At 31.3% G+C, this 14,014-nt stretch overlaps 1 protein-coding gene across 4 annotated transcripts in view; it reads right to left on the bottom strand.

The window, feature by feature from the left end:
* Positions 1-14,014, bottom strand: part of LOC127704611 (serine/threonine-protein kinase BRSK2-like) — a 68,570-nt gene that overhangs the window by 18,722 nt on the left and 35,834 nt on the right. The window contains exons 8-15 of one of the 4 annotated variants that reach the window (XM_052208730.1): positions 12,941-13,087; positions 12,455-12,489; positions 11,028-11,079; positions 7,426-7,538; positions 6,744-6,844; positions 5,307-5,367; positions 2,311-2,379; positions 505-710 (exon numbers count right to left, since the gene is read on the bottom strand). In XM_052208730.1, coding sequence (XP_052064690.1) covers positions 505-710; positions 2,311-2,379; positions 5,307-5,367; positions 6,744-6,844; positions 7,426-7,538; positions 11,028-11,079; positions 12,455-12,489; positions 12,941-13,087 — 784 coding nt within the window. Of the gene's footprint in view, positions 1-456; positions 711-2,310; positions 2,380-5,306; positions 5,368-6,743; positions 6,845-7,425; positions 7,539-9,806; positions 9,859-11,027; positions 11,080-12,454; positions 12,490-12,940; positions 13,088-14,014 lie in introns of all 4 variants that reach the window. The other 3 variants (XM_052208729.1, XM_052208731.1, XM_052208732.1) reach the window with 3 other exon arrangements.

The raw sequence follows: 14,014 nt of genomic DNA, 5'->3' as shown, positions 1-14,014 counted from the left end.
TCCTTTTGTGATATTGAACCTTATGGTAAAATTTCACGGAGATCCATTCACTTAAACTAAAGTTAGAGTGCGAAAACCAATGTGTCTTCGGACGACGCCAGACGACGACGTCGACGACGACGACGCCGCCAACGTCATACCAATATACGACCAAAAAATTTTTAATTTTTGCGGTCGTATAAAAATTGAGGTAAACCAGATTTGAGGATCATAAAGCAATTGATCTTTAGTGTGTTGACGAGGTTACCCACAAACTAACAAATATACAAATACACATATACTAGTACATGGTACAATTTCTGAGCTTTGTAAGAAGGAGATCAAATGTTTTTTCAAACTTTCAATGATATAAAATCTGACGTCCTAAATCTTTCCCTAAATGGCCATGGAAACAATTTATTCCTACAGGTAGTTTCACATCTACATCAGTCAAGCATGCATAAAAACAATGTTCACCTTCTAAGTAATCCATTTCCATAATATTACCGTTCATCATAAGAGTACCTTGTAGTTTACGTCTATGAAATCGTGGAGATCCTAGGAAGTTGTTTTTGATCGTATGCAGTCTTGATTTCCATGGTGTGTTGGCTACATTGCTCGGAGAACCAGGTGGCGTTGCTGAAGGACTGTGTGGGGGAATACGACGGAGAGACATTTGTGGACTGGTAACCGGAGAACTACTTGTACTACCTGACAGACTGGCTTTTCTACTGAAATAAACCATTTTTATATTGCCTTTAAAACATTGAAAGTTCAAATTTGTATGATCACCATATCATAAAGTTCTGTATAACACTGTGTGTAGCATTATTATGAAATTGGTTTTAGTATCTTATGCTTCAAAAGGTTTTAAATGCATAAAAATTTCATAAAAATCAGAAATACTGCTCAATTACGTAAACTTTATTTAAAAGAGAAAATCATTATTTCAATTTTACAAAACAATACGGAAAAAGACTTCTTATCTATTGATGTAGGCTGTATATATTGACGTCTAGATGTCTTTGGTCTTGTGTTGTTGGGTTACTGTCACTTGCCTTTTTATTCATAAGCTACTGGCATTTAGAAATGTTTATTTGTAATGTTTTAATGCATCACCATAAACAATCTAAGTTTCAAGTTCTATTCTACCAGGTACAACATCATCTCAATGAAAATGCTTTTAGTATAATATATATACTAGATTTAAAAAGAAACTAACAACTGTGTCTCAAAAACATGAAGAAGGCACATACCTAATGGAACACTGTATTCATTTTGGAAGACAATATTAAAAATTAAATTTTTTTGTTGATGTACATATTTTCTTAACTCTTAAAATTTGTGTTCATTTGAATATCAAAAGGGATTGACCTTATATCAGAATTATAAAACTAGAGGCTCTTAAGAGCCTGTGTCGCTCACCTGCATCTTCAACAATGGCCACTTTTTTAATATAAATCATCATTAAAGGGGAATATCTCTATTAAGACAATTTCAGTCATGTTGACTCATTGAAGATCTTATCCTGCTGATAATTTTTCCTTTTTTAAATTTCTATTTATCTATTGTAGTTTTCAAGATATTAGGCAAAAAATACATTCAAATGTTAAAAATTATCATTTAAGGGAAATAACTCAAAAAACGAGTCCACTGAAGATTTCAGCCATTTATGGCTTATTTGTATATCTTGTCTTGCTGATATTTAAAGTTTCTATTTATCTATTACAGTTTTCAAGATAATAGGCATAAATGGTGAAAATCGTCATTAAAGGGCAATAACTTCAATAAGGAGTCGACTAACGATTTCAGTTATGTTGACTTATTAGTAGATCATGTCATGCTGATCATTTTTGCTTTTAAAAGTTTCTATCTATCTCTCATAGTTTTTAAGATACTAAGCAAAAACAGAATAAATAGGTAAAAATTGTTATTAAAGGGCAATAACTCTAAAAAGGAGTCGACTGAAGATTTCGGCTATGTTGACTTATTTGTAGATCCTGTTGTGCTGATCATTTTGCTTTTTATCGATTCTATCTATCAATTACAGTTTTAAGATATTAGGCAATAACACAAAAAATCGGTAAATTTGGCCCAGCAGTTTCAGAGGAGAAGATTTTTGTAAAAGTTAACAGACGACGGAGAACAGACGCTGGACGCCAAGTGATGAGAAAAGCTCACTTGACTTTCAGCCAGGCAAGCTATAAATATGTACATTCTCATGTCTGCCTGACAACAGTAGTATCTTCTTACTGTTTTGACAAGAGACATCAGATTCCAAGGGAGATAATTCTATCAAAATAAATGAAAAGGGCCTGAACAATAACTTACACTCTTTGAACAGCTAAAGCTCGTCGAGAGGCAGTAGGTGAGCCTTCACTAATACTTCCTAGGGATAATCTGTGTAGATAGAATGGTTAGTATGGTTAGTATGGTTAGAAAGATTAGTCAGTATAACGATGTCTTCACTTATACCTACTAAGAATAAGCTGTGTAGATAGAAAGATTAGTATGGTTAGTATGGTTAGTCTGGTTAGTATGGTTAGTATGATTAGTCAGTATAAAGATGTCTTCACTTATACCTACTAAGAATAATCTGTGTAGATAGAAAGATTAGTATGGTTAGTATGGTTAGTATGATTAGTCAGTATAAAGATGTCTTCACTTATACCTACTAAGAATAATCTGTGTAGATAGAAAGATTAGTATGGTTAGACTGGTTAGACTGGTTAGTATAATTAGTCAGTTTAAAGATGTCTTCACTTATACCTACTAAGAATAATCTGTGTAGATAGAAAGATTAGTATGGTTAGTATGGTTAGTCTGGTTAGTATGGTTAGTATGATTAGTCAGTTTAAAGATGTCTTCACTAATACTTCCTAAGATTTATTGATTGATTGTTGGTGTTTAACACCACTTTCAGCACTATTGGCTATATCATGGGAGTCAGTATTGGTAGAGGAAGCAAGAGTGTCCAGACAGAACCACTGACCTTGGGAATACTTCCTAAGGATGATCTGAGTAGATAGAATGGTTAGTATGGTTAGTCTGGTTAGTATGGTTAGTATGATTAGTCAGTTTAAAGATGTTTTCATTAATACTTCCTAAGATTTATTGATTGATTGTTGGTGTTTAACACCACTTTCAGCACTATTGGCTATATCATGGGAGTCAGTATTGGTAGAGGAAGCAAGAGTGTCTAGACAGAACCACTGACCTTGGGAATACTTCCTAAGGAGGATCTGAGTAGATAGAATGGTTAGTTAGATTAGTCAATATAAAGATGTTTGTGTGAATATATCCTAAGGATAACCTGTGTAGATAGAATGGTTCATCAGTATACAGATGTTTGTGTGAATATATCCTAGGGATAACCTGTGTAGATAGAATGGTTCGTCAGTATAAAGATGTTTGTGTGAATATATCCTAAGGATAACGTGTGTAGATAGAACGGTTAGTTAGATTAGTCAGTATAATGATGTTTGCGTGAATATATCCTAAGGATAACCTGTGTAGATAGAATGGTTCGTCAGTATAAAGATGTTTGTGTGAATATATCCTAAGGATAACCTGTGTAGATAGAATGGTTCATCAGTATACAGATGTTTGTGTGAATATATCCTAAGGATAACCTGTGTAGATAGAATGGTTCGTCAGTAGACAGATGTCTTTATGAATAGCCAAACCTACTATTAAGGTCACCTCTTTTGAATAAAAAACTTTTTTTTTAATCAGGTCACTCTTCTAGTCCCATTGTAGTAATAAATTTGCATTTTGAACCTCAATTCAAATGTCATATCTCTTATAAGGTAAACTTTTTTTCTGGTCCCAAAGGTAACCTTTATATACAAATTTGTGTGTCTGTATAGCCTAAGGATAACCCATGTAGATAGAATGGGTAATAACAGTAAAGATGCTGTTGTTGATACTTATAAATTTTTTTTTTATTGTAAACATTTGCAGGATATATTGCATTGCAAAACCTTCCTATGTGCAGAAATGACTTTTTTATCGGACACCCCAAAAATTCATCCTATCAAAATTAGGAAATAGGATAGGAAGTGCACAACTACACATGGTATGAAGTGATTCTGTTATAATTTGATGAGGGATTTGCATGTTTTCCATGAAATAGGTACTTAAACTAAACTTTAAATATTTTGCATGGTGTCCCAATATTCTTCCTACATTTCATATCATGAAGAACTTGAAGTTTTGCATTGTTTAGAACTTGTGGTTGTTTGCACATTTTCATGGAATACATGCAAACAACCACAAAAAACTTTAAACTTATCTGAGTTTCACTGGCCCTTTCGACTAGACAAAAATTTTGTCCATGAATTCCCATTGTGAAAAAGGGCGTGTGGATTAAACATAAATACAGACTATACATCACTTTTAATGTTTGTCATTTTATGTTGTAATGGTAATGTCAATGTTTTGCTACAGGAAACCCCAACAATCAATCTGACTAAAGAATATGAAGTTGTACACCTTATCATGGTATGAAGTATTAGCTTAAGTTTTATTCCATTCCTATACCAAATGTGGAAGAAAAACTTCCATCTGACAGACAGATGGATCAGAACAAAAACAATGTATTCAACACATTTGTGGGGACACATAGATGTGTTAGTTAGGGAATTAAATGTATTTATTGTCTGATGGACCAAAAAAGAAAAAAATACACTAATAATTGATTTCTCCATCAGAGATAATTTTTCTTGCACAAATAATTGATTTCTCCTTCAGAGATAATTTTTCTTGCAAATCTACTCCGTTTAACTTGCAGTTTTCACACAGATAACAGATTGGTAATCAGAAAATTATTGTTTCATACAAAATAATATCTGATAAATCAATGGTACAATATCTTTTTGTCTGTATTACTTAAGTTTTAACATTAGTACAATATTAGTGTTAGAAACCTCATGCATAAATTATTGGAAAATTCAAAGAGCCTGTATCATTTATTTAGAAGCAGTTGAGAGAAAAGAAGGAGCATAAAAGATCATGAGCAGTGAAAAGTAATTTCACCAACCAAATACAAAGTATAAATATTTCTTTGTTATTCTATTGACAGTAATGTGGGTTGTTAAGATAGACTCATTTCACCGGATTTTTTTCCCATCATTATCATAGTTTTCAAAGAAGTTGTGAAAATTGATGCTTTTATATCAACTTAACAATAAGTGTTTTTTTCTAGATCTGTTACTTTCTCAAAAGCTAAATCAAAATGATGGTTTCTGAATACATTTTCAATCTAGCTTGTATGACATACACTTTAAATCTTACTATAAAGTCATTTACTGGCATACAAAGCTTACCGTGGTTGACCATTTTGCCCATTTAACTGAACAGCATCAATTCTTTTTCTTGGAGGATCAGCTGAAACAGAGAAAAATGTCAATTAAAGATTTTACAGTACATACAGTGAGACCCTATACAGTTTAACTATTTTCAAATCACATAGTTTTTTTGGACTGAGATAATCAAGTAAGATGACAAATATAGATTTTGCAGTATATACAGTGAGACCTAAGTTGATGAGCTATAATTGTTTAATCCCATCACACAGTATGGCATGATTCCGCAAAGTTGGTAATACATGTATGTGCAAAAACATCAATTTTTTGTCCTATTTCTATATACTAGACAACCCAGTGATGATGATAGGGATAGTTTGCATAGACAGTGGGTTTTATTGAACACATGACCACAAAGCTCTGATGAAACCTATTCTGCGTATGGCAGTCTACAGAGGAACAATTCAATTATAATCCCCACTTCTGTGACTTTTTCCAATATTTGGCAGTTACAGAACCTGCAACAGGAAGTAGTTGTTGTCCATAAACTTTAAGGAGTACTTAAATTATTTAAATGTTAGGTAGTTATATTCTCCTGATTTCAGGTTGTTTCCAGAAGTTCCAGACCTCTGTACTGCTTAGACCAGACAGAGAATAGAAGCCCACCATTCCAAAAATGTGTTTCTTTTTTTTTGCTATTTCAATTATCAAAGCTAAAATTTGGGTTCACACTGCATCTTAAATCTAGAGAATTTTACAATAAATTGTCTTAGATTGAAGGAAATACCAGAATTTCAAAATCAATATCTAACAGATAACCCATGAAATTATGGAAAGCCTTTGCAGCCAAGAAGGCAGATTTGTGGCAAAGGCTGTAATATTACAGCCCTGCTTGGTAGGGTTACAAATTCATTGAAGTTGTACTAAGAATGCAAACTTCAAGTTCTTCATGACATGACATGAAATGTAGGAAGATTATTGGGACACCATGCAAAATATTTAAAGTCCAGTTTAAGTACTTATTTATAAAAAGCAAAAATCAGAAAACTTAAAAAGAGGGGGCAAGATACAAATGGGATAGTCAAAAACCATAATCAAAGTAAAAGAGACAACACCATAGTCAAAAACCATAATCAAAGACTAAGAGACAACACCATAGTCAAACAGAAGATACAAACAAAAGTCCACAAAACACTACACAGAAAGCTGCATCATTCACTGCACACTTCAAGATAAATGGATGTTAATGAAACTGTATCTCAAATATCATAGGGCCATTGCAAGTACTTATTTTGAAATGGGCCTAATGAGAACCTTAACATAAGGTAATAATGATGGTAGCCATGATGCCTTAGATGTAAAAGTTGCACGTCTTGATTCACAACATTTGGTGCATGATGCCAGAAAATGAAGGTCATTATCATACTACAAAACCTCATTCTTTTATGTATGACAAACCTGATTCAGATCTGGTTTTGATATCAATTTCATCTTCAATGCTGGGATTCCTGAGTTTTCTGTCTAGGAGGAGAAAATAGACTACTTTTTCTGTATTGTGTCTGTAAATGTAATATACCACATGTAAACAAGGTTATTTAAAAAATATCCTTTTATAATATCAATAAACTGTAATATCAAATGACAAAAAAAATCAGAATTGAAAGCTTTTAACACTATATATGTATTCTTTGTGTTAATGAACTTCTAATATATCAATTTTATCTAATTTCAGCAAAGTATAGATTTATAGTTACATTTTAATTTAATGGAATTGTTTTTCTGTTCAAATAACTGTTTGGCATTGTTTAATTACTTAAAACCATACATAATTTTATCTAGTTAACACAAAAACTACTTTTCATTTTTGATACTTGCTTAGATCTATGTTGGTTTTTTTTCTTTCTCATGTTATCCTTAAAGCATGGGTTTAATAACTGTATTAGGAAAAATGATTTATACCTTTTAAATTTGTTTTTATTGTCCAATTGTGTTGCCTCAGAAGGTCACAAGCCAAAGCCAGTATGCTATGCCTTATACCACCCATTTAATGATGGGGATGCTATTTGAACACATTTTTTATTTACACACGTTCGTTCTACAAGAATGCTAATTATGTATTTATATGGTTCAATGAACTTACTTGGAATTAAGTAATTCCTGTATTAATTTGTCTTTATCTTTAAAGCACTGTAAAGAACTCATAGTTGATAAAACATCAGGGTCTAAATCTTGTATATCTGGTATGATAGAAGTCTGAAATTATAAAATTGTTGTTGACACAAAAATATGATGTCTCTCAACTGCTTTTTTGTGTCTACCTTACAATGAAAAGCAAATGAGAAAAATAATGATCTGATTTCATCTTAATAAATGATAAAATAAGATCATTACTTCAACAAGAACATTTCAATCAAGTCAATGCAAACTAGTAGATTTTGAATAGCAAAGGAGTAGGTCCGGTAAGGGCAGATTTTGGCCTCAAAATTCAGGTTCATCTGATGAAAGATTTTGGACACTTTTTAAACACTTAAGTGTCTACTTCAGTCGATTCAATTAGTTTAAGTGAAAGATTTGAACTGATTTAGTCATTAAAGACGCTCAAATTCAAGCTTAAATATGAAAAATCTATCAAATATGCCATAATATGTCCGTGTTCATTCTCAACCTTTATATATGTTATGTATTATCATCAAATACAACATACAATTAAATATTAAGAATGAACACAAATGCGGCCGCTTCCATTTCAGACGGAAACCGTCTAAAAATTAACCAAAATGCTAAAATTTCGAAAGATTTCAGTAATTTAACATGACTTAATGATGCTAGTACCCGATACCTGTGCATTGTATTGTCAAAAACAGCCCATATTTATGTAACAGAAGAATTCTTCTTTCCAATGAATAGCTAAAAATTTACATTTTAACAATTTTGTAAAACTGCTATATTTTGGGGCCAAAAAGGGGTCTTACTGGGCCTACTCCTTTATCCCAACAGCAAAAATTGTAAATTCCATGTTTTACTGGAGGAAACTTCAAAATTAACCTTATGAAAAAATAAAATAGAAGATACACAAATGCACATGGTATGAAGTAGTTCTGTGATATGTGGTTCCTTTCCATGTAAACTGTAGGATATTGGGAGATTTACAAAAATTTTAAAATGTCAAATTTTACAAAGTGGTCTGATTAAACAAAAGAAAAAAAGTAAACTGTTAACGTAAACAGAACTTAGCTATATTAAAAAAAAAAGTAATTTTTACTGTTTTTCAAATTTTTTTCTTCAAATAATTCATCATAGAAGTTCATGTCCATGGTGTTATAAAAATTTTAAAATTTTGTGATGTACTTTTTAAAATCCGTCACATCAATAAATGTAACTTGACAATCATGCCCTAAACTCAACATCAAAATGCAACTAGACTATAATTACTATTCAATAACTCATAACTAAACAAGACCAATACCGGTTCTGAACCTGCATTGCTGCATGCAATTGCTTGAGGTAACATGTATACTGGAGCTCACTGAAGCCAAGAAAACCTTCACAAACCTTGTACAATGAGTGTTGTAAAATTTCAAACTATTTACAAACAGGAAGTGGATACATGGCAGAAAAGTGCTTACTCACTACAACTCAACATTATCAAGCTGCAGACAAAATATTAAATATTTCCCTTAAGTAGGAACTAAGAAACTTTGACAAAAATTTTCCTGGTACAACGAGTGTTGTAAATTTTCAAACTATTGGCAAACAGGAAGTGGATGCATCCCAGATGTAAAGATTGCTTACTAGCTACAACTCAACATAAAGCTGCAGACCAAATATTAAATCATTCTCTTTCATAGAAGCAAAGAAAACTTTAACGAAAGATTTCTTTCGGCCAGACAGAAAGACGGACATAGTTGAGTTGTAACTAGACCTGCTTGTGCCTGTGTGATACATGTGGTAGAAAAAGAAGGGGAGTTTTTTTTTTATATGATACTTTTAAACCCCTAAACTGATCCCTCCTACCGAAAAACCAATTTGAAATAGGCTAAGCCCTTATCAACTGATTTTTATAGTTTGTTCATATTTTGTACTGTTACACCGCTGTCCCAGGTTAGGGGGAGAGTTGGGCGCCCGCTAACATGTTTAACCCCACCACATTCTGTAGGTGTCTGTCTCAAGTAAGGAGCCTGTAATTCAGTGGTTGTCGTTTGTTGCTGTATATTATATTTGTATTTTGTTCATTGTTTTTTTTACATAAATCAGGCCATTAGTTTTCTCGTTTGAATTGTTTTACATGTCATTTCAGGGCCTTTTTTAGCTGACTATGTGGTATGGGTTTTGCTCATTGTTGAAAGCCGTACGGTGACCTATAGTTGTTAACTTCTATGTCATTTGGTCTCTTGTGGAGAGTTGTCTCATTGGCAATTATACCACATCTTATTATTTTTATATAAATTTTTCTAGACTTTTATAAGCCATAGAATTGAAAGTAACTTTCAACAATAGCAGAAAGATTAGTACTATGTATACCTGCACAATCTGTGCCACTGGTTGTTCTAATTCAATATGACCTTGAGAATCCCTACAAAACATCAAATATGCAACATGATAACCATTCAAAAGTTTAATTATCATTCATAGTTACTATTACCATGCAACAAGTACTAACAGGCATTTTATTTTAAACTATAAATGAACATCATGACTAAAATGATTGGGTATAAATATTTCAGTGACTATTTCACCTTAAACTGCACTGTATTTTCACTGCCTTTATAAACTTCAAGAACAAACAAAATTATTTCTTGATATGAATGAAGTGTATTTATTTTTTAGATAGTATTTTATATCAGCCCTCCAATTCCCTTTTTCCATTTGTAGACTGTTGCATGGTATTTTTTCATTAAACTACAATCCTATCATTAACAACATTGCAATGCAAAGAAAAACCATAAAAATAACCATTAATTTTCAACCCTGTTAATACGCATGCACATGCTGTTAATCATGAAAAGTCTGTTAGTGTACCTTCTTATTGGAATACAGTTACCTAACTAAAATTTTTAAATATTTCCGCTCCTCTACCAGGCACAAAAAAATTGGAGTATAAGCAAAGACTGTTTAGCTAATAGTTAGAATAATGTGGAGAGAAGGGAACATAACTGTCTCCAGACTGTTTTCTTGTGAGCTAACATCTAAAAAATCTGCAGGTTAAGTGTTATATTTGCCTTTGGGCATGAAGCAACCATCAATCAATCAATTAATTGACAAAAATTTTAAATGAAATTTCTTTGCGACATTTGGGGATATAAATTCAGTAAATGTTACATAATATTCATTGAATATTCATGAAATATGCTATATAAATAAATGTAAGGAGATGTGGTATCAATTATCCAGCAAAAATTTAAAGTTTGTGGTATCAATTATCCAGCAAAAATCGAAAATTTAACAATGAAAATCTACAGATCACCAAATGATTATCAAATATCAATACTCTATGGTAATCTATGAAACAATCAAGTTATATTCACTTCTATAGAGGGCCTTAAGAGACAAAATGTCATAGGATTCAAATAAAATCAACAAAAAAAAAGATTTGTCAAGTAAAAAATCCAGGGAAAATTCTATCTTCTCATTCTATGTTTGGACGAAAAAAGTATCTGTATTTAGTTACTAGTGAATATATCAATTCTTCTGTATTTCAATAAAAAGGCATGCAAACATCATCCCCTTGTAGATCGTGTATACCTGTACTGCACGTATAACAGGGAGTTCCATCTCAAAGTCTAGTTTTGATCCCCTAAAATAATATCATTTCTTGTAAAGCAAACCAAACCCTATCTAAAACAAAACTTAACACACAGCACCTTTCAAAAGAAGATCAAGTATAAAAACATTTATATTGAATATTCATTAATAAAACGTAAATATTCTAGACCAAACATAATCTTTGTCACAATCAAATTCTAGTTAGATAGATTTAATTGAAGTCATTTATTTCTCCCATAAATGGCCATTTAAGTAGGAGATAGATGTCCATGCTCCAATCTCCAATTGGTCAACTGACAAATCAAAAAGTCATATCTTATTATTTATTTTTATATACATGCAAATTTCTTAGTGTATAAAATCTAAAATTTGGTATTTATAGAAGAAATCACAATAGTCCTAAAATTTAATTAAGGATATCTTTAAAGAAATTTGATGCTTTTTTTCCACATTCTGCTATCCTCAAATCATAAAAAACACAATATTTCTTTAACTTATGGAAACATATGCTGCAATACTGGTTTATGAAACATACCATATCAAAATTTCACAGAATAGGCCGAAGTAAATATTACTTAATGAAAATCATGCTCTAATGGACAACGGAATATTAAAATATGTATTTTTTTTACTTTTAAAATGAAGATCTAACTTTAACTAAATTTGAAACAGCTGACTAAGTCAGAGTTTTAAAGTTATATTTCAGAGTTACTTTTTTTTTGAGGGAGAGGTAATATATTAATTCTTATATTCAGTAAAACTTTTTTAAATAAGATTTGAATTGATTCTTTTCGCAATTTCATTGGATGTAAAAGTGTTGGCTTAAACACATTTTGAATGAAACACAGAAGCTCTTTCTGCTAAGAATGTGTGCAAAATCAATGCGTATACAAACCAATAAAATTACAAAAAGGAAGCATTCAATTCTCATAATTATATTTTGATGCTATATCCATGAAATTATGAGTTAAATAAACCTTTCCATTTGTTTTTTTAAACATTATTGTAGCCTTGTCATGAAAAGCACATGCAGTCATAGATGTTGCATTTCATTTGGAAATAAAACATAATTTTGGATTCCCTTGTTATTGTTGTCTGTCAATTCAAAAAACGGAATCTTAAGAAATATCTATGTAGTGTTATTGTGAAACAATTTTGTATATGTTTATGGAATAGTTGAATTTATTTTAAGCAAAGTTTAGTTTACTTATGTGCTTACTAACTAAATATTTATTCAGTATGAAATGATAAAATCAAAATATAATGAATTGAAGCCTACTGTATTATTACCAAAAATTTGACAGTCCAAAATATCAATTGGAATATTTATCTTTTAATGAGTTTTTGTGACATAACTACAACCATGATGATTGCAATGGTATATTCATATTTTCTAAGATACTTACGCTATCACCCATGGATGTCGATGAATATCTTCTAGCTGAAGAAAAAGAAAATTTGTAAATTTTCATGCAGAAGGACAAAAATAATGTGCACAAAAATTATCATTAAATTTTCATGACTTTTTTCATTCCACCTAATAAATCCTAATTGATAACATGTGTTTTCTCATTTCAAAATGCATTCCAATATCATAACCCTAAATAGAAATGTAAGCATAGGTGTCAGCTTTTTTTATCACCAATGGGGAGGTCTTTCTATGTCATATTTTAAGGAAAATTTATTTATCTTATAACATATTTCTGTTCAAGTCATAATGGAGGAAAAGAAGGATATTAAGGTATATTTCATTTCAATGAAAGAATTCTGAATTCGACTTTATAAATGATGGGCCATTCCGTAATTTCATTGGCCACCAACTTCAACCTATGTATCAATTAGCTGAGGGCCCCTGCTTTTCCAAGTAACTGTAAATGAAATATAATACATACTGTTAATCGTTTCTCTGGATCTACTTCTATCATCCCTCGTAGTAAATTCTGGCAGTCAGGCGGAACAAAATGTGGAATGTGAAATACGCCTTTTTTCACTTTTTCTAAAAGCTGCCTAAGATTGTCATCATCAAAAGGAAGTGCTCCCTGCAAAATAAAAAAATAAATTCTTAAAGGTTTAAAAATACTAAGTATCATAATCTGATTTTGAATTCATTTCTAAAAAGTAATTTACATTATCTAATAAACATTAACTGTAAACAAGAATTCTGACAGTAATGCACAAGAATAAGTGCAAGGGACATAATTTTGTTTAGAATACAGATCCTGTGTCCATACTTTGCTTACAAGGATCTGACAGCTCACCCTTTTATATTGAAAGTCTTAAAGATAAATGTTAAATACAAGTACCATATAAACTTTAACATTATCAATAATCAATATGAATGTGATCAAAGACTGATTAACCCTGCCAAACGATTATGTAGGTATTACAATCATTCCATACACTAATTATTATTGACCTATTGCTTAATAGTATCTGAAAAACAGACCTAACCACAAAAACTTCACATTGACAAATGAATCCTGAAAATGAGATCACAGAAAGATGAACCTTGTCAGAAGGACATGTAGACCTTGCAAGAATCCCATATATCAAACATAGTTATCCTTTCACTCATAATAAGTGAGAAATTCACATTTCCAAAAAACCAAAAACAATTTTTTTAAGCATTTGCAAGAACAATGGACATATGACAGATGGAAACTTCTTAACATTAGTCATATGTATACAAGGTATGACACATCCAGGTCTTCTCTCTTATGAAATATAAGGCTTTATACAAAAAGTTAAGGTCTCACAGTCTGCAACTTTTTGTCACAGGCCTGACCAAAAAAAAAAAATGGTGGAAAACTGTTACTTCTTTAAAATTTTCTAAGTATTTAGTGCATTTTTCCATTAAAATTTGATCAACCATGTGAAATCTTAAACCAGAAGTTGAACTTCTCACATCATGACTACATTTTAAAAATCTGTTTAACCATTTGTATGAAAAATCTGTCTTTTCCCCT

The sequence above is a fragment of the Mytilus californianus genome, unplaced genomic scaffold (genome assembly GCF_021869535.1).
Source record: "Mytilus californianus isolate M0D057914Y unplaced genomic scaffold, xbMytCali1.0.p SCAF_6, whole genome shotgun sequence".
Classification (NCBI taxonomy): domain Eukaryota; kingdom Metazoa; phylum Mollusca; class Bivalvia; order Mytilida; family Mytilidae; genus Mytilus; species Mytilus californianus.
The sequence above is the reverse complement of the archived record's forward strand: the minus strand, read 5'-3'. Positions and strand labels throughout refer to the sequence as shown.